Source organism: Pan paniscus, chromosome 1 (genome assembly GCF_029289425.2).
Source record: "Pan paniscus chromosome 1, NHGRI_mPanPan1-v2.0_pri, whole genome shotgun sequence".
In the NCBI taxonomy this organism is placed as follows: domain Eukaryota; kingdom Metazoa; phylum Chordata; class Mammalia; order Primates; family Hominidae; genus Pan; species Pan paniscus.
In genome coordinates, this window is record NC_073249.2 from 90,996,293 (window position 1) to 91,016,534 (window position 20,242).

Sequence of the window (20,242 nt, forward strand, 5' to 3'; positions counted from 1 at the left end):
TCCTACTTTATCATAGCGTATAATCCTCTTAATGTGCCATTGTATTTGGTTTCCTAGTGTTGAGGATTTTTTTCACCTATGCTCATAAAGTATATTGGCCTATATATATTTTTTTCTTGTAGTGTTCTTGTGCAGCCTTACTATCAGGGTATTGCTGACTTCATATAAAAAGAGTGTGAAAGTGTTCCCTCCTCTTTGATTTTTTTGAAATAATTTGTGAAAAATTGGAGTCAATTATTCCATAAATGTTTGGTAGAATTCACCCGTGAAGTGATCAGGTTTTTGGCCTTTTGTTGTTGTTGTTGGAAGTTTCTTGATGACTGATTTAATCTCCTTGTTTGTCATTTGTTTTTTTCGGGTGTTCTGTTTCTTCTTAATTCAGTCTTTGTAGGTTTGGCCTTAATTTGTTTTTCTTTTTTTCAGTTCCCTGAGGCATTTGGTTGTTTACTCGAGAGCTTTCTTTTTTAAGGTAAATGCTTATAACTATAAATTTTCCTCTTAGAACTCCTTTTGCTGTATCTCATACATTTTAGTATATTGTGGTTTCATTTTCATTTGTCTCATTTTTTTAATTACCCTTTTAATTTCTTCTTTGATCCATTGGCTATACAGAAGCATGTTTTTAAATTTTCACATATATGTCAGTTTTCCAGTTGTTTATTTGTTATTTATATCTAGGTTAATTCTATAATAATCAGAAAAGATGCTCGTTATAATTTTATTCTTCTGGAATTCATTAAGACTTGTTTTGTGACCTAGAATGTGACATGTTGTGGACAATGCTCCATGCGTACTTGAGGCAAATGTGTATTTTGATGGTGTTGTGTAGAATGTTCTGTTTGTATCTGTTAGGTCCGTTGGTATATTGAGTTGTTGATGTCTGCTATTATCTTATTGAATAACTGCCTGGATAATCTCTTCATTATTGTGAGTACTAAAGTCTCTTACTATTACATTGCTGTATATTTCTCCCCTCAGATCAGTCAATGTTTGTTTTATGTTTTTAGTTGCTCTGATTTTGAATACATATGTAGATGTATCTACAAGTCAGAAAAATGGAATATAATGGATATGATAATCCACACCAAATAAGGAGGGGAAAGCATCTTGCATATATTGATTGGTACCTTTATGCAAATAACCGTTGTTGTCCCCTTCAGAGAAACCAATTACCCCAACGGCCCCCTTCTGGAGGACACAGTTGCATAAAGGAATCCTTTCCTCTAGATCTGCTACTTCCCTAGGCCACGGTATTTGTTCATTTAAGCATGGGCTACATAAATTTAGTCACAGCCTTTACTGCGGACTTATCCTCTGAAGATCACAATATAGACTCCAATGTGGATAAGGCCCCATGTGTCTCTCCCCATCTCTAGAATGTGCTTCACAATGCACAAAGTACTCAGCCTCAAGCAGCTCACTATTGATCTTAAGAGAACATAGACAAGACTTTGGGAAAATAATGTCCTTCAAAAAAAGATATTTTATTTTTTGCCTTGTGAATGTCATAAAAGCAAAATGTAATATTTAAAAAAAAGGAAGACTATAAGAAGAAAATTTTATTCCAGAAAGCAAACTAATCTATAACTCAGTTATAAAAGCTCTTAATATGCTAGAATATATCTACTGAAAAATCATTTAAATGAATTACTGAAATTTACAAAATCACAGTTATTAACAACTTAATTGTTTTAAGCGGAAGTTGTTTGTTGCATTTCAGCTTTCATATTTCAATTAACATTCATTGGTCCTTCCTTGTTTTTCTTGGCCTTGATGACCTTTAAAGAGAGATAAGAAAGACATAATGAGACCCTCGATATTGAAATGAAGCTCTGCTTATAGTTCTCCTTTCACCTGCCATATCTTTTCTTCCCATTGGCTACATTATTCTCCTTATCCCCTATGAAAGCTCGTTAGTCACAAAGTTATGAAGATCTACCTTCAAAAAACTCATTTTCCCCCCATTAACTAATCTCTGTTTGTCTTTTTCCTTCCTGAATGGATTTTTGAAATAAACTTCTGTGGTATCCTGGTTAACAAACTACCCAATTTTTTTTAAAAGTTTCGATTTGTAACATTTGCAGAGTCTGGTGGCATACATATTTTCACATGGCTGATTTCAAACTACCACATCTTTAGCAAGCAGTGCATACAATTCCTGAATTTCCAACAATAAGCTCTCTTCAGTAAGGATATGAGTGAATCCAGCACACAACTTCTAATAGATATCTCTGCCCCAAGCCTAATTGCTCTGTAATGCAACTCCATAGATAAGACACCGGAATATTTTTTGCTAAAATATCAAAGTGATCAGGCATTCTTCTGCATAATTTTGTTTCAATTTTTCATGTATTTTCAACAATAAAGTTTCCATTAATTTACTTTTGAAAAAGCCACACTTCTATTTCTTTTTCATCTTTGGGCCTCAGTAGTCCCTTTTGTTTAATCTTTGGGTCCCACAGTCTTCTGCATCTACTGAATTTCAGTTGTACAGAACTCATTACGCTGTGTCACACTTTTGGAATTTTCATGTATCATTTCCTTTGCCTAAAAGTCCCTCCAATGCTTTACCTTCCTAAAAATAAAACTATCTACCACAGATCAGTTTATTATGATGTGCCAGGTTGTGAGATAATTAATATGTATACATTGTCTGAATGTTTAAACCATCCCAATGAAGTGGAGACTTCCATTATTTTAGAGGACCAATGAAACTGTTTCCCCAATATCAGCCAACTAGTGCTTCTTAAATCCAGGATTCAAATCAGATCTGTCTTATTCAAAGCCCTTGCTCTTGAGCCCTATGTTCCCTGCCCCTAGACACATCTTTAAATCAATTAACACTAGTATTGTATCCTTTCTAGAGCTGTATGAATGCCTTTACCTTAATATCCTTTTGAAAATCTTCCAGTTACAAATGCAAGGGCATTGTTTAGGTTCTCCTTCCACTCGCTGGACTCTCTGAGTAATACATGAGGAACCTGGTGTTCCCAAAGCCTAAGCAAAATTATTTGCCTCTTTAGCAAACTCATTCTCCTCTATCCAGTTCCCACCTTGATGAAGCTGTGACTTCCACACACCAGTTTCAGCTTGCGGTCAACCGTTCTCAGTTGAAGGCAGAAGAGTCGAAGTTTATCTCCTTTCTCACACTTGATATTGTGCCATTTTCCACTCCCCACTACATCCATGGATCCTGTATTATCCTGTATTTCATAGATTGTGTTCTTCTTGTGTACGCTTTTCTGCAAAAGAAGATTAACATCCTGTTTCTGAGAGGATTGTTAGTATCATATAGATGAGAAAGAGTCTCATGACAAAGTTAATGCAATATGCACGACAGGAATGACAGGTACAGATCATACATGTGGCTTGGCCTGCCATCTCACAGGGTCCATCTTTTATTATCCAGCATTTTTTTTTCCTGCTCAAGGTATTTTTCTTTCTGCAATTATACAACAATAAATATTTCCCTCTTTTTCTCCTGCTACCACCTTCAGATCAGCTGAGAGTAAATAAAGCACCTAGATATAGAGGAATCAAACATTCCTATAGAACTTCTTGGCTCATGGTCCTGTGGAAAAACAAATGTATGCTTTCTACAATTATTCATTCAGTAGATTATGAGGAATTTCACTTTATTATTATTTTAATTTTTAAAAATTTCAATAGCTTTTGGGGTACAAATGGTTTTGGGTTACATGGATTAATTATATGGTGGTGAATTCTGAGATTTTAGGGCAGCCATTACCCAAGTAGTGTACATTGTACCCAATATATAGTTTTGTATCCCTCACCTCCCTCCCAGCCTCCCCCTTCTGAGTCTTGAAAGTTTATTAGATCACTCTGTATGCCTTTGTGTACTCATAGCTTAGCTCCTCCTTACAAGTGAGAACATACAATATTTGGTTTTCCACTCCTGAGTTACTTCAGATTATGAGAAATTTTAAAGGAAAAATCTTCTATAACACAATCATTCATTCTTTCTCAGCCTTCCTCATTACTTATTCTTTTCCAATATCTTGTCCCCATTGACCTAACTCCCTCCATTCATACTCTGTAGTGTTTCACACACTTAAGCTATTACTCATCAATTCTGTAACTGCATTTATAAGCAAGATCTCTTAAAGAGAGTGTGAGAAAATGTGGAGGTAAATTTAAGGGGCTATATTGGAAGACATGTATATAGGGTTATAAAGCAGTCAATCATATAAAATGTTAGTTGAGTTCATAGAAATGTGTAATGTTTTAGAGTGGAGAAAGGGATGGAATGCATTATCCTAACTAGCATCTTGAATTTGGACATGGACATATCAATAAAACTCTGTGCCTTGGAATTATTTTTTTTTTGTAAATAATATGAAGAGATTGCCTTATCCTTTAAGTATCATGGAATTCAATATTTCTCAGTTGTTCAATGCTATCTTCATGAATAAATGAATAAATAAATAAGATAGAAGGGCAACTGATCTAAGCACAAATGTTTAGATTGTATGGATAGCTGTTGAACGTATTTGCATTTATGAGCATACCAGTCAATCCACTTATTACTCCAAAATTATGTCACAACCAGAATTCAACCTTGGTAGCACAATTCATTACTTAAAATAAATTTATCAAAACTCAAAGTAAAATTATCAGTGCTCATTGGGATGGAGCTGAAAGAGATGATGTTATTAGCTTGCTCCCGTTGATTTGGACCCTGTATTGTCCTAGTTCATTGTGGCTGACAACAGATCATTACTGCCAATATTTCTTACTAACTTTTTTTCAAAGTCCCTACATTTATTTTGGCGTAAGAAAGTTAATAGGTCACTTAGTCCTATTTCCTATTTTGTGGGACAACTTCATCACTATCTCCAGTCAATATAAATTCTTGTGTTCCAATATTCAGACAGTAAGTCTGGCAAATTAAGACATTTAGTTCCAGGTAATGGTAGAGAAAATTAAAACAAAATTAAGGGTTTACCTTTTGTAACATAAACAACCCATACACCATTGTTCCAGATGCTTGCTTGTAAAGTTGACTGATCTTGGGAGTTTTATTTGCTATTTCGATAATTCTGTTTGGGACCTCAAAATTTTGATTAAAGTCAGACACAGATGATGCTTCCTTTATTTCCATTACTCCTTTACATTCAGAGTAATCAGATATGGTAATGACCTTCTTCCTTACGAATTTCTCTTTCAAGTTGATGTCGAAGACTTTCACATGGAAATATTGAGTCTTACTGGCCACTGTAGCATGAAACATTGTGCTTTTCCCATTTTCTGGGGACTCGTATTTAAATGGCGCTGTTGCTTTCAGTACCACCACTGTCACTGGGTCGTTTTGGGGAACATTTCTTCTCGCATCCACCTGCCGTTGGGCCTGGGTTTCCTGATTCTGTGTTGGGCAGACACAAGAAAATAAACTTAAAACTTTGAGCAGGAGGCCGGGCGCGGTGGCTCACGCCTGTAATCCTAGCACTTTGGGAGGCCGAGGCGGGTGGATCACGAGGTCAGAAGATCGAGACCATCCTGGCTAACACGGTGAAACCCCCATCTCTACTAAAAATACAAAAAAACTAGCGGGCGTGGTAGCGGGCGTCTATAGTCCCAGCTACTCGGGAGGCTGAGGCAGCAGAATGGCATGAACCCGGGAGGCGGAGCCTGCAGTGAGACCAGATCGCACCACTGCACTCCAGCCTGGGCGATAGAGCGAGACTCCGTCTCAAAAACAAACAAACAAACAAACAACAACAACAAAAACTTTGAGCAGGAATACAAAGTCACTCTGCACGAGTGACTCTGCAGAGCTTTCGACCCAACAACTTTCACAGCTGGGGGCTAGGCTAGACAGGGATTGCTGAACAGAAAGGAAAGGCACATGAGCTGGTAAAGTTTAGCTACTGAAAGCCTAAGGTAGCAGACAACAGGCTTGGAAATTAAATCACCCTCATTGACTCAGAATAATCTTCCTGAAGCAAAGCATGATCTTCTGCATGAACAATCTAGAGTAGCAGATGATGAAAACATTGTTGTGAAGAAACTTTAAAGAAAGATTAGAATATAATAACAAATCCAAATATCTCCTCTACCTACTTAAATTATCAAAGACAATCAACAAAGTGAAAACAACTTGGACAGCATTAAAAATGAAGAACCATGCCCACCAGAAGCCTCAAACATCATTAGATGTTCTAATGATCAAACATTCATTAGAAATTCTAATGATCACTAGTGTACTCTGCCATTTTGAGGGCCAAACTCGTTTGTTTCTTCCCAAGAAACAGTGCTTTTACAAGTGGAAAGACTTGGCCTGGCTAGCATGTAAGTAGTCTCAGGTAGAGGATTTCTGGTTAGAGCTATGTCCTCGACTGTGTATACACAGCATTTCACAGTGGCTAAAATGCTAACAACAATGAAAAAAGGACAAGTTTGTTTATCTCGTATGTCCTCTCTCCACAGTGTCCTGGCCTATTTGAGTTGCAGCAGAATACTTTTCTGAAGAGAACGTTGGCAGATCTGTAATAGGAAGTGTGGGGAGCAAAGATGAGCCATGGCCTTGTATGTACTGGTACTAGGAGCCAGGCTACTTACCTGCACAGACCAGAAATGCTTAGTGGTCTGTCCTGGTGTTTTACACACAGTGATTACCTGTAGGTAATTGGACTTTACTTGCATGTGGCTTCTCACCAATGTAAACAAGTTATCATAATATGGAAAACAGTTTTCCCACAGAAAATCAGTAATATGAAGAGTTATGCATGAGAGTAACAATAGTAACAGTGGAATGCACTGTGACTGGGTTAAAAAAAAATGGAGAAGAGGACCAGGAAGAGTGTACCGGAGTAAACGAAGTGTTGGATGGAGTTGATGATGAGGTCTGGGGTAGTGGGGGATGATCCACGGCTGCAGATGTGCTGGCTTCTGAGGGACCTGGGGGCTTACTCTGCTCCTGGGACACCTTATTCCTTTTGGCTTCAGTCTTTTCTTTGTTTGGAGTTTTTCTTTTCTGAAAGTAGTTTAATTTTCCTGTTAATGGGGTTTAGTATCAAAAGAAGCAGAGCAAGTTTTCACTTTTTCATTACAACATACTAAGTTCTATTTATGTTGGATGGGATGTCCTTGGAAACCCCAGGGAATTACAATCTGTCACTTGAAGATATGGACAATAGATAATATTGGGCATAGATTGTTGCACTAAAAAGTAGATGGATGATTTCAACAGATGCATTAGTGTTATCACCACTGTGGTGTGATGAGAAGAGCACTGGACTTGGAATGAGAAAATCTAGATTTGTGTAAGGATGGGCAAGATGTATATCCAATATGATTATTACCCCATTTTTATAATGGAGATGATAATATATTTATGTCACAGAAATTTTTTATTACATTTTTACGATACCTAACTCTTTACTCATCACAAAGAAGATCCATAATTACTAATTTGGTAAATCTAAGCTGTGTTGAGATATTAGTAAAGAGCCACGTGCCATAGCAGAGTATCTTCTGTGAGGCTTCAGTCGTGCTCCTCTTTCTCAAGCTTACCTGAGCTACAGGAATCCTCCCTCTTGCTTCCGATGTCAGTTTGTTTCTTGCGGTGGGTGCAGGTGCCGCAAGACCCACTTCTTCCTGGTTTATTTTTTTCACTGGAGCTTTTTCTTGTGTTTTAATTTTCTTAGCAACTGACAAAAGAAAAGAAAAGGGCACAATAGGCCTAGAGTGGAATAGCTTATCTAAGACAGCTGAGGCAGTTTCAATATTACCTGCTGTCACCTCCTGCATGAGAGTTCGGATTTGCCTGTTACCTCTACTGCATTAACCCAGCCTGGCTGCTAGGAGGCCAACAGCAGCATGGTAGGCATAGGCACTGTCTCATTCTCCTCAGTGCTTTACTCACTCCTCCCCTTTACAGTGAGAACATGCTTCCTTTCCTGTGAACTCCATGTGCCTCAATCAACCCTTTCTCAGTCTTGTTCTCCTACCATTTCTTTTAAATATCTAAGGCTTTCATGATGCTGACAGGCTGGTCATGTTCTGTGCAATATCTGTTCAAATGACAGAAATATGACCTGAAAGGAAATATGATCTGAATTGTAATGTGGCAAAGTGCTAATATTGGCTTTTGAATTAAAAAAAGAACAGTGATTTATTAAGTGGAAAAATTCTACACGTCTCTTAATAGAACTATTTGCTGCATAAATTGGTTAAATATAAATATTTCAAATAAAACACATTTTTTAAAGTAGCTTTTTTTTTTCATTTTCTGACATTTTTGATTTACTGAAACACTCACCCTCTCATAAATCCCTGTCTTTGGTTTTTTATCCTTACCTCAAATACATTCTTCTAAATATATCAATCTCTTTCATATGAAACAGAATGTTCTAAATTGCCAACTGGTCAGTCTCTGAGGTGCCAACATCCCCATGACTGCTGAGTTATAAATTGGAAAAGGGATGTACCAGCTATGACCAAGGTGGGGTTCTACTGAAGACTGGGGAGACTCAAGGCAGAGTAGCTATGTGCAAGGTTTTCTCTATTACCTTTTGACTTCTCTTTTCGAAGATTGTTAACAAGGTTTTTAAGTGATGGCATATCTTTGGCAAGTTCTATTAGTTTGTCTAGACAGGCAACGCCTTGGAACTTTTTTTCCATCAAATCTGTAATCTTAATTCTGTTGTATTCCTCTTGCATTTTTGTAGTTAGTCCTAAATCATAGGCCAGTAAGGACTTAATTGTTGTAAAATGATAATCATCCATGAGCTCAAATCCTTTCAGCAAAAGAATTTTCTTGTATTCATTCACCATTTCTGAAGTTATAGCTTGGCCTATAAAGTAAAAATGACACACAATATTACACATTTATGCAGACAATTTTAAAAAATGAGATATGCTTTTGTGAGTGAGTGTCCCAGGCCAAAATGTTGTCCTTGGATGCGTATAAGAAAAAGGGACTAAGTTACCAGATATGTCACTGTGAACAATGGATCAAGACTTGCTTTATTAGGAGGTTCAGTGAAGTTCTTCCCTTTTAATGTTGATAAGTTGGGACAGAGGTGTATGTGGTGAAATGATGTTTGGAAACAGGTAATTGTTGCAGTATTTATAGTATGGGTTTTGTGGTGTCAAAGTCCCTGGTTCCTCTTCTGATATTTTATTGGGGCCTGAGCCTATCCCTCAATGCCTACCTCTTGGTTCCTGATTCTTCCCTTATCCACTATGACCAAAGTGGCCTAAGTATAAATGGGCTGCAGCCACTCACCTTATGTGAATAACCTTCTGCCACAGCACTACAGTTCTGAGTTGTGGAATGGACTCTAGTCCTTCTTGGCTCTCCCTAATCAGCTCCCATTAGCACTTTTTCTCCCTGGGGCTTAGAACTTGTTCTCTGTGTCCTATGCATCTATAAAATTGTCATTTTGCCGTCCTCCTATCTGCTCTCTAGTGTGGAATTGCAGCATTTATTTTTTGCACATTTGTTTTTTACAGTCAATTATTTACCTCCAACTAGTCTTACTTTTACTAAAAGGTTTCTGTCAGACAACCAAGTAGGTTTCTTTATGGATAAAGACATGACTCTATTTTTCCTGAAATCCTTCAATGAGTTTTGATTTTTATTAGTATAGATTTCTACTCAGCATGACTTGAAAGGCCTTGCATAAACTGTATCTTTCTTTTTGTGTGTGTCTGTTACTTTTGAATTTCTTATACCTTATGCTCTAGAAATACACAATATGTCTTTCTTTTTCAGGTCTTCTTACTGCTAATTCCCTTCCTGCTATCTGGGAAAGCATTCCCAGTTTTCTTCCTCTGAATACTTCCTTAGAGTTTTTAATGCTTAATTGAGGCTTTATCTTCTGCGAGCTGTTGTGGTCCCACTCTCACTTATGTGTGCCTCTTTAACCCCTTGTGTACTACCTAAGGGCATTCAGTTCCTAATGTATATTCCAGTTTTCTGTTTAAATTTACGGGTATTCCTTTAGGTTGGTGACCATGTGTTTGTGCAACTTTTATATAATTAGAATGTCCAAATTCTTAGGGCTGTAAATTGTTCTCTTTTGGGAGAACATGAGTGTTCCTGTGTTTAAACCTATCAGATAAAGAGAAATTTCACATATGGGCACATATAGTAAAGCCAAAGAATATTAAAAGCAAAATGATAAAATCTTCCAGATATACTGAGTAGAACACCTACAAAGATTAAATAATCTGATTGAACAGTCTGCAGCAGGTTAAGAAAGTAATTTTTACATAGTACTGATCCATAATTATATGTCTGCAATTTTAAAACCTAAGAAGAAACTGAAGGATGAAAAGATTTGTGTGGTTTGGGGGCTTGGGAAGGGATGAGAGTTAGCAGGGAAGTGTGGTAGCAAAATCATCTTGCAAATTAGAAATATAATGTGAAGTAATACGTGGCTGATATGGTTTGGCTATGTCCCAACCCAAATCTCATCTTGAAATGTCATCTTGTGATAGTGAGCAAGTTCTCATGAGATCTATGGTTTTATAAACATCAGGCATTTCCCCTGCTAGCACTCATTCTCTCTCCTGCCACCCTGTGAAGAGGTGCCTTCCATCATGATTGTAAGTTTCCTTAGGACTCCCCAGCCGTGCGGAACTGTGAGTAAATCAAATCTCTTTTCTTTATAAATTACCCAGTCTCAGGTATTTCTTCATAGCAGCGTGAGAAGGAACTAATACAGTGGCTATTTTTAATCTTCCTTATTCATCTCACTTTAATGTGAATAGTGGCATGATTTGTTGAAGAACTCTTAATGCATTTGATATTAGGATGTTGATATTACCTCTACTGGGACACTTGCAGTGCCTACATACAATGTATGCATTAAGTAGTCTTTCTAAAATCCCCCCCTAAAAAAACGAATTAAAAATCAGAGTTGTCCCAGGGGTTTCAGGTGAAGTGCTGTGAATCAGTTTTCAAGCAAAAATATTTTTCAAACTAAAATTTTGTATCTGGTCAAAATGTTATTTGAATATTATGGTTTAAAAAATTGTTCTCTTACTTACTGAGAGTGACATTAGCAAGATTGCAGACAAGGACGTTCCAGACTTTCATTATACCATGGAAACACCAAATAAAGAACAATTTATGAACCAAACTAATGTTTTCAGCTGTTAAGAAATGGTTGCAACAAAGGAAATTCCAAACCAAGATTAAGCCACACTAAAAATAGTGGAAAACCTCTAGGTGTTTTTCTTTGTCCCTGTTTAACTTTCTCCCTTGAATGGTGTGACGTGATCAGGAGGAAATTTCCTAATTCCTCATTCTTCCTTTGGAATAGAAGGAAAAGTGTGGAACTGCTTTGCAACATTATAGCTTCTCTGTAGGTTCCTTGAGGGACTAGTAACTGCTTCACATGACTTGGAGCATTGATGGAAATGGTGGCATAGTTTAAATGTCAGATTTGAGGCTGCAAAATGTAGTGGTGGGTGCTCCAGCTTGTGAGAGCTTCATGGGATCTGCTACTCCCTGGGTGCCAGAAGGCAAGAGATTATGAATAGAGGAATACAGTAGAACATCTAAGGTCATGAAAAGAGGCAAGTGTGGCTCTTAGGGAAATTATGGCTTAAAAGCAGTGTGTATATGAGAGAATTACAAAAAATGCATACACATAAGCCCAGGCAAGACACACGTCCAGATAGGCCTCAGAGAATGTTTATATTTCATACTTAGCTGAAGAGCAAAAGTCCTCCCCTGAGTGGTGCCAGTTAACAATGGTTGAGAGGGGGCTGTTTTTACAAATGTCCAGTTTTCAACAAAAGGTATACAAAGAAACAGGTAAACATGGTCAATTTTAAAGAAAAAAATGCATCTTCACTAACTTTCTCTAAAGAAACACAGCTCTCAGACTTTCTTGTCAAAGACTAAAACAGCACTCTTAAATATGATCAATGAGTTAAAGGAAAATAGGTAGAGATAACTAAATAAAATCAGGAAAATGATTAATAAAAAATGAGAATAGACAAAAAATAGAAATTACCAGAAAAATTTCCATAAATTCTGAAGCTGAAAAACACATTGACTGCATTGTAAAATCCACTAGAGGGGTTCCTCAGCCCACACCAATAGGCAGAAGAATCAGTTAGCTTTTAGACAGGTCATGTGTAATTATCAAGGCTGAAGACAACTTTTTTAAAAGATATAAAGGAAAGTGAACAGAACTTATAAAGGACTTACAGTACATCATCAAGTGGGACAATATATGCATTATGTAAGTCTGAAAATGTGATGGAAAAGAGAAAGGAATAACAAAATTATTTGAGTAAATAAGGACTGAAAACTTTCCAAATTTGAGAAAAGACTAAATGTACAGATATAAGAAATCAAACAAGCTGCAACTATGATAAACTCAAAGAAACTTACACTATGACACATTATTCTCAAATTACCAACACTCAAAGACAAAAAGAAAATCATTTAAAAAGCAGCAAGAAAAAGGCAACTCATTATATCCAAGAAATCTTCAATAGGATTATGAGCACATTTTTCAGCAAATACTTTGTAGACCAGAAGGTAGTGGGACAATACATTTCAAGTGTTTAAAGAAAAGTCTGTCCATCAAAAATGCTATATCTGGGAAATCTGCTATTCATAAATGAGAGAAATTAAGACATTCCCAGATAAACATAAGCTGAAGGATTTCATTACCACTATATCTACCCTAAAAGAAATACTGAAGAGTTTTCTTCAAGCTGAAACACAAGGATGCTAGATGGTAACTCAAACTTATACAAAAATACAAGTTCTTGATGAAAGGTAAATATATACATAAACATGAAACATGACTTTTGCTATTTTGATTTGTAATCATTTTTTATTATTTTATAGGATTTAAAATGTGAAAGCAAAACAATTTATAAATCAATGTTAATTGGTACATATTATATAAATGCAATTTGTAATATTAACATAAAATATGTGTTGGGGAGCTGTAAAGGAGTAAACATCTTGCATATGATTGAAGTTAAGTTGTTATTAGTTAAAAATAGATTGCTACAACTTTAGAATATCATATGCAACCTGATGATGACCACAGGGATATCTGTAGGATGTACACAAAGGAATAGAAGAACATAAAAATGTTTCACTACAGAAAAAAATCAACAAAAAGAAGTCACTAAGAGACAAAAACCTATTAAGACATACAGAAAACAAATAAAAAATGGCAACAATAAGTTCTAAGTTCTTCCTTATCAATAATTAGTTCAAATGTAAATGGTTTAAATTTACTAATCAAAAGGCATATTAAAATTATATATACATATATATCACAATGAATTTAAAAACAGGGGATCCAAGTATATGTTGCATACAAGAGGCTCATTTTACAGATGTAAGGACAAAGATAGAAAGTGAAGGAATAAAAGATATATTCCATTGAAATATTAAATAAGAGAGCAGAGTTTGCTATACTAGGATCAGATAAAATAAAAATAACAGTCAAAAAGTGTTATAAGAGACAAAGAATATTACATAGTGTTAAAAAGGCCAGTTCACCTAGAAGATATGACAATTAGAAACATACATGCACAAAACATCAGGGCTCCTAATATATGAAACATTTACAGAATTGAAGGGAGAAATAGACAACTCTAAGGTAATAGTAAGAGACTTTAATGTTCCGCTTTCAATAATAGGTAGAACAATCTGACAGAAGAAAATTAGGAAAAAATAAATATTGAAAAACATTATAGACCACTTATAGACCAATTATATCTAACAGATATATCCAAAACAGTAAAGCCAACAACAGTAGAATACACATTTTTCACACGAACATATGGAACATTGTCCCAACATATACCACAAATTAGGATGCCAAACAAGTGTTAATAAATGTTAAACATTTGAAATCATACAGAGTATATTTTTTATCATAATGGAATAAAAGTAGAAATCAACAGAAAGAAAACTAGAAAATTCATGACCCTGTGAAAATAAACAACACAAACAATGAAACATGTACAAAGAATCACAAGTCAAATTTAAATCCATATTTAGAGAAATTATATAGAAACACAACACATCATTTCATTAAATGCAAAGAATATGGTGATGAGGGTAATTTACAGATTTAAACAACTACATGTACAAAGAAGACTCTCAAATCAATAATCTGACTTTACACCATAAGGAACTTAAAAAAGTAGAACAAACTAAACCCAAAGCCATCAAAAGGAAGGAAAAAATAAAAATTAGAGGTAAAATTGAGATTAGAAAAATAATAAAGAAAATCAATAAAAAAAGAGTTGGTTTTCTGAAAATGTGAATAATACTGACAGAACTTTAACTGAATTGACATAGAAGAAAAAGAAGGAGACTCAAATAATAAAATCAGAAACTAAAAAGAGAACATTACAACAGATTTCACAGAAATAAAGAGAATACTTTGAACAATTATACATCAATAAGTGGGATAACCTAAATGAAATGGATAAATGGATAAATTATTAGAAACATACAACCTGCAAATTTTGAATCATAAAGAAATAGAAAATCCGAACAGTCATTATGACTTGTCAGGAGACTGAATCAGAAGTCACAAACCTTTCAATAAAGAAAAGTCCAGACTAAGTGGTTTTACTGGTATATTCTACCAAATATATAAAGAAGAATTAAGACCAAAATTCCTCAAAGTCTTTCAAAATTTGAAAAGGAGGGAACACTTCCAAACTCATTGTATGACTCAGCATTACTCCAATGCAAAGCCAGAGGCACTAGAAAAATAAAATTTTCTCAACAATATCCCTTATGCATGTCAATGCATTTTTTTTTTTACAAAATGCTAGCGAACATAATTATATAGCACGTTAAATTTACTTATGCATCATGACCATTTAAGGTTTATCCCTGGAATGCAATGATGGCTCACCATACAACAATCAATTAACACTCTTAATGGTAAAAGACTGAAAACATTTCTCTTATTCCTGAAAGATGAGGAAAAATACACAGATGCTCATTTTTCACTTGTAAAAATCAATTAAGATAATACACCACATTACCAGAATGAAAGACCAAAAAAAACATGATCATCTCAATTGATGCAAAAAATAAATAAAGCATTTGACAAAATTAAATAGCCTTTCATGTTAGAAACACTCAGTAAACGAAGAATAGGAGAAAATTACTTCAACATAGTAAAGTCTACATACGAAAACACCATAGCTAACATTATTCCCAATGGTAAGAGACTGAAAACGTTTCTCTTGCTCCTGAAACATCAGGAAAAAGACAAGGATGATTTTTTTGTTCACTTCTGTTTGAGATAGTACTGAGAGTTTAACACCCACCCCCCCCCACCAAAAATAGGCAATAAACAGAAAATATAAAATATCCAAATAAGAAAGAAAAAAGGTAAATTCTCTCTCTTTACTGGTGATATGATCTTATATGTGGAAAGTCCCAAAGATTCTATGTAAATACTTAGAATTGATAAACAAATCCAGCAAAGTTACAGGAATCAAAGGCAACACATACAAATCAGTTGTGTTTTTATACGCTAACAACGAACAAAAAGGAAATTAAGGAAACAGTTCTTTTTCTGTATACAATAGCTTAAAGTAGTAAAATACTTAGGAATAAACTTAATCAAGGTGGTAAATTATACAACACTTTGAAGGAATTAAAGAAGGCACAAATGTACATGGGAAGGCATCTGTGTCCAGGGGTTAGAAGACTTGATACTGTTAAGGTGTCAATACCCAAGGAACTGCATATGCAATGCAATTTGCGATGTAATCTGTAATGCAAAATCCCAGAAGTGTTTTTTACACGAACACAAAAATTTGTCTTAAAATTCATGTAGAATTTAAAGATACTTTAAATAGCCTTTTTTAATCTTGAAAAAGAAGAACATGGAGGTTTCAGACTTCCTGCTTTCAAAACTTGTTATAAAGACACAATAATCAAAACAGTGTGGTATTGGCATAAAGACAGACATAAAGAACAATGGAATATGATAGATAGCATAGAAATAAACCCTGAGAAATATGGCTTATTGATTTTTGACATGGATGTCAAGGCCGTTTAATCAGAAAGAACAGTCTTTTCAAAAATGCTGTTGGGCAATTGTGACATCTGTATACAAAAAGTTGAACCCTTACCTACATCATATACAAAATGTAACTCAAAGTATATCAAATATCTAAATGTAGGAATTAAAACTATGAAACTCTCAGAATAAAACAAAAGGGAAAGGCTCCATGACATTGGATTTGGCAATGGATTTCTTGGACATGACACCGATGGCACAGGCAACAACAACAACAATAAAATAGATAAATTAGACTACAACAACATTTAATTTTTATATACATCAAAGACACAATTAACAGAGTAAAAAAGGGAACCTAGAGAATGAGAGAAAATATTCACACTTTATATATTTGATGAGTGCTTTATATCCAGAATATACAGCCAACTCCTACAAATCAACTCCAACAACAACAGAATCCAAACAGTGTGATTAAAAATTGATAAAGGACTTGAATAGACATTTCTTCAAAGGTGCTATACAAATGGCCAATAAGCACATATGAGTATGCTCAACAGCAATAATCTTTAGAAAAATACAAATCAAACCCATAAAAACCACAATGAGATATAATAATTAAAAACATACATGCACAAAACATTGGAGCTCCTAGGATGATGTTTTTTGGTACTGTCAAAAAAATAACTACAGAAAATAACCAGTGTTGGTGAGGATGAGTAAAAAAGGGAAACCTTGTACATCATTGGTAGGAATGTAAAATGGTTCAGATGCTATGAAAAAAATATGATTCTTACTCTTAAAATTAAAAATAAAATTACCATATGATTCAGTAATTTCACTTCTAGATATATTCCCAAAATAAGTGAAAGTGTGATCTCAAATAAATGCATGTACATATATGTTCATTGCAGCATTAATCACAACAGAAAAATGTGAAAGTACTACAAGTGTCCTTCAATGGATGAATGAATAAAAAGAAATATGGTTTCTTATGTATTTTATGGTAAATACATGAAATGGAATATTATTCTACCCTAGGAAGAAAGAATATTCTGACACATGATACAATACAACATGAATGAACTTTGAGAACATGAAATGAAAAAAGCCAGTCACAAAAAGCACACGCATACTGTATGATTAAACATATATGAAGAGTTAGAGTTTTTAAATTTATGGGGAAGGAAGGTAGAATGATGTTTGCCAAGCTCTGGAGGAAAGGGGAATGGTGAAATTGTTGGTTAACGGTTAGAGTTTTAGTTTTGCAAGATGCAAAGGCGTTCTGGAGGTTGGTTGCACAACAATATGAATGTATTTAATACTACTGAACTGTACACTTGAAGCTGATTAAGATGACACATTTTATGTTACATGTTTCTTAACACAATTAAAAGAAAACTATTATTATATTCAAAGCTTTCAGAAGCTTGGCAGTGAAAATATCCATACCCACAGCTCTTTGTGAAGAACTACTCATTATGAAAAGAAATAAATCTAAGAAATGTTGGAGGCCAAAAGGGAAGAAAGATCAAGCAAATACTTTAATTAGTGTTTTTACTATCTTAAAAATAAGTAAAGCCAGAGTCAAATAAAAGAAAACAGGAACTATGTGAACATACTCTTAACATGTGAAGTTGTATGTTTGGGGGACCAGAAGATGTGAGAGTTTGCTAAGGGGCTTGTCTTTAAGGAGAATATAGATTTTTTAAAAATAAGAAACTTGACAAGAAAGGAGAAGAAGAAAGCACAGAATAAGTGCTATAAATTGAAACAAAGTAAGATGGCAAAACCAAGTTAAAATATATACCTTTATAGAATTTGCATATCTGGACTAAACTCATCAACTAGGAGGAAAAATTTTCAATTTGGATTAAAAATAAATCCAGTCATATGTTGTTGACAAAGTACAAATAAAGCATAAGTTCACTTAAGTTTGAGAAAGAGCTGGAAAAGTTATATTCTTCAAACTCTAACTTAAAGAAAGACTTTTTAGGAAAAATAATGTAGCTTAAAATAGGCTTTAGTCAATAAGTATCAGTACATAGTTTCACTACATAATGGTAAAGTATGCAACCTGGAAAAAGATATAATAATTTAAATTATATTATAAATATAATCTGTTATTACTTTATAAAGTAGCATATAGAAGTTTTTTCTTCTCTCTAAACACACACATAACATATATACTTAGATATACATATTGTATGTAAAAATATATGGTAGAAATCAAAAGAACTACAATGAGAAATTAACAAAATCACTATTAGAGTTGGAGATTTCACCACATCTCTCAGTTACTGAAAGAACAAGGTAAAAAATAGCCTAGATTTAGATTTAGATTTTTCAAACATAATTAACAAGCTTACTTAAGAAACTTTATCTTACTTAAATAGAATTTGGAATCCAACGTTTATAAACTTTTCTCAAGTACTCATGAAGTAATTAGAAAACATTCATATGTACAAAGCCATAAAAAAGTCAAAATGTGTCCCAAAGTAGGAAATATATAATTGATTCTCCCTGTCTTTTCATTATACCTTGCCACAAAAAATGTTATCTATGACTGAGTAAAGCATAGACCATTTGAAAAAGAGAATTATTTCTTCTTACACTTGTTGTAAAATGAAGCATAAAATGAAACTGATTCATGAAAATGTAAAGATTATTTTTGAGTAAATGCTTGTAAATTTGAGAAATTAATGTGTGCACATGTCTATGCTTTTTAAAATAGAGATAAAATCATATAATAGAGATTTATGTCCCGGTTTATTTTTTACTAAATATTATTTCATAATAATTTTCTTATGTGACTGTCTTGTCTTTTAACTTAGGCCCAAACCCAGTCACCAAGTTTCCTAGTCATCCTCCAGCCAAGAAAACCAAGTATCTCCTCTAAATATCAATTTATGCCAAAAGACACCCAAGAATTAATTTTTAAAACTTGCTGTAGACAAAATACATTTTTTTTGGTTTATACCCCAATTGTGGTAGAATAAAAGATATCCATTTGCTACCTAGACAGTTAAAGCATTCAGTTCTCAGTTTTCTGAATATGATTGATAACAACACTTCTGGTCTCAGGCAATTATTCTCTACTGAGATGGTGTGGTTACCAACTAGATACCTAGATCTTTCTCTAAAGAACTTCCCAGAAATCTCACCTTAATGGATGCTTCTTCCACAATAGTCTTCAGAAATCCTGGAGTCACTGTCTTGTTTAGGACAGAATCACTGTCCGTAAAGCTTTGGAGAGATTAAACTGCAGACTATTTTAATCTTGTAAAGGGCTGAGAAATGAAAGCTAACAAGGAAAAATGGCACTTGTTAGAGCCACTCTCAATCTTGATTGTAGATGGCCTTCTTACACTGTCCTAATTCCTAACTAGAAAGAAGTTATGTAATCATGAAACAATTTTGAAGCCACACCTATCAGCCTTTGTAGCTTTCTATTTCAGATGTCAGAGAAAGTGGTCAGTTCCTCTTTGTAGTAAGTAATCTCAGTCACAAGGAGAAATGACAGTAAATGGTGCTTCTTCTTTGCTTTTTTGACTTACAAATACTTGCTGAAAGGAGTTTCAAACTCAGAACTTTCTTATAAAGCTAACTTACATATAGGTCATTAGAAACCGGTAGCCGCTTGAATAAGGATCTTAATATAAATTGGGAAAGGCAAAACACCAAGGTTTCTCCGTCCTTTCCTGTTCACAGAGTGGCAGGAGCAGGAGATCTTGGTAGAGATGTTTATTGCTACCAGAACTTGACTTCATCTCTTGGATAGGGGTGGGTCTACTATGAAATTGTTTTTGTTTAAATAGTACCTACATATTCACTCAGTTATTAATAACTGATACACCTGGAGCTTGACAGAGGCAGAAAGTCATTATGAATATGTAAATCCTTACTCAAATAATTTGAAAGAGTTTCATACTAGTTGCTCTCTTGAGTATAATAACTGAGCTGCCTTACCTTGATTATTAAATTCATGATTACTCATGCTTTTTGCATTATTTATGGATAGTTGGTTCATATCATGACCGAAACCTTGAAAATTCTGGAACAGCACTGAAACTCTGGAATGATAGGGGGCCTGATAAACCCTTTGTACTGCAATTTATTTTTCCTGTGAAGAACAGTGGGTGCACTACAAAGTATCATAACTCTGAATTGTCAAATGAATGGTATCATTTAGCAGACAGTGCTGTGGTTACCAACTAGCTGATCTGTAAGCAAAA

At 34.6% G+C, this 20,242-nt stretch overlaps 1 protein-coding gene across 1 annotated transcript; it reads right to left on the reverse strand.

The window, feature by feature from the left end:
• Positions 1–1,463: 1,463 nt before the first annotated feature.
• Positions 1,464–19,427, reverse strand: MNDA (myeloid cell nuclear differentiation antigen). The gene is made up of 7 exons (XM_003820984.6): positions 19,172–19,427; positions 8,532–8,816; positions 7,534–7,670; positions 6,827–6,994; positions 4,967–5,383; positions 3,054–3,242; positions 1,464–1,778 (listed from the first exon to the last, which is right to left on the reverse strand). The coding sequence occupies exons 2-7, from the start codon at positions 8,794–8,796 to the stop codon at positions 1,731–1,733; spliced, it is 1,224 nt and encodes a 407-aa protein (XP_003821032.3). The 5' UTR covers positions 8,797–8,816; positions 19,172–19,427; the 3' UTR covers positions 1,464–1,730.
• Positions 19,428–20,242: the final 815 nt, after the last annotated feature.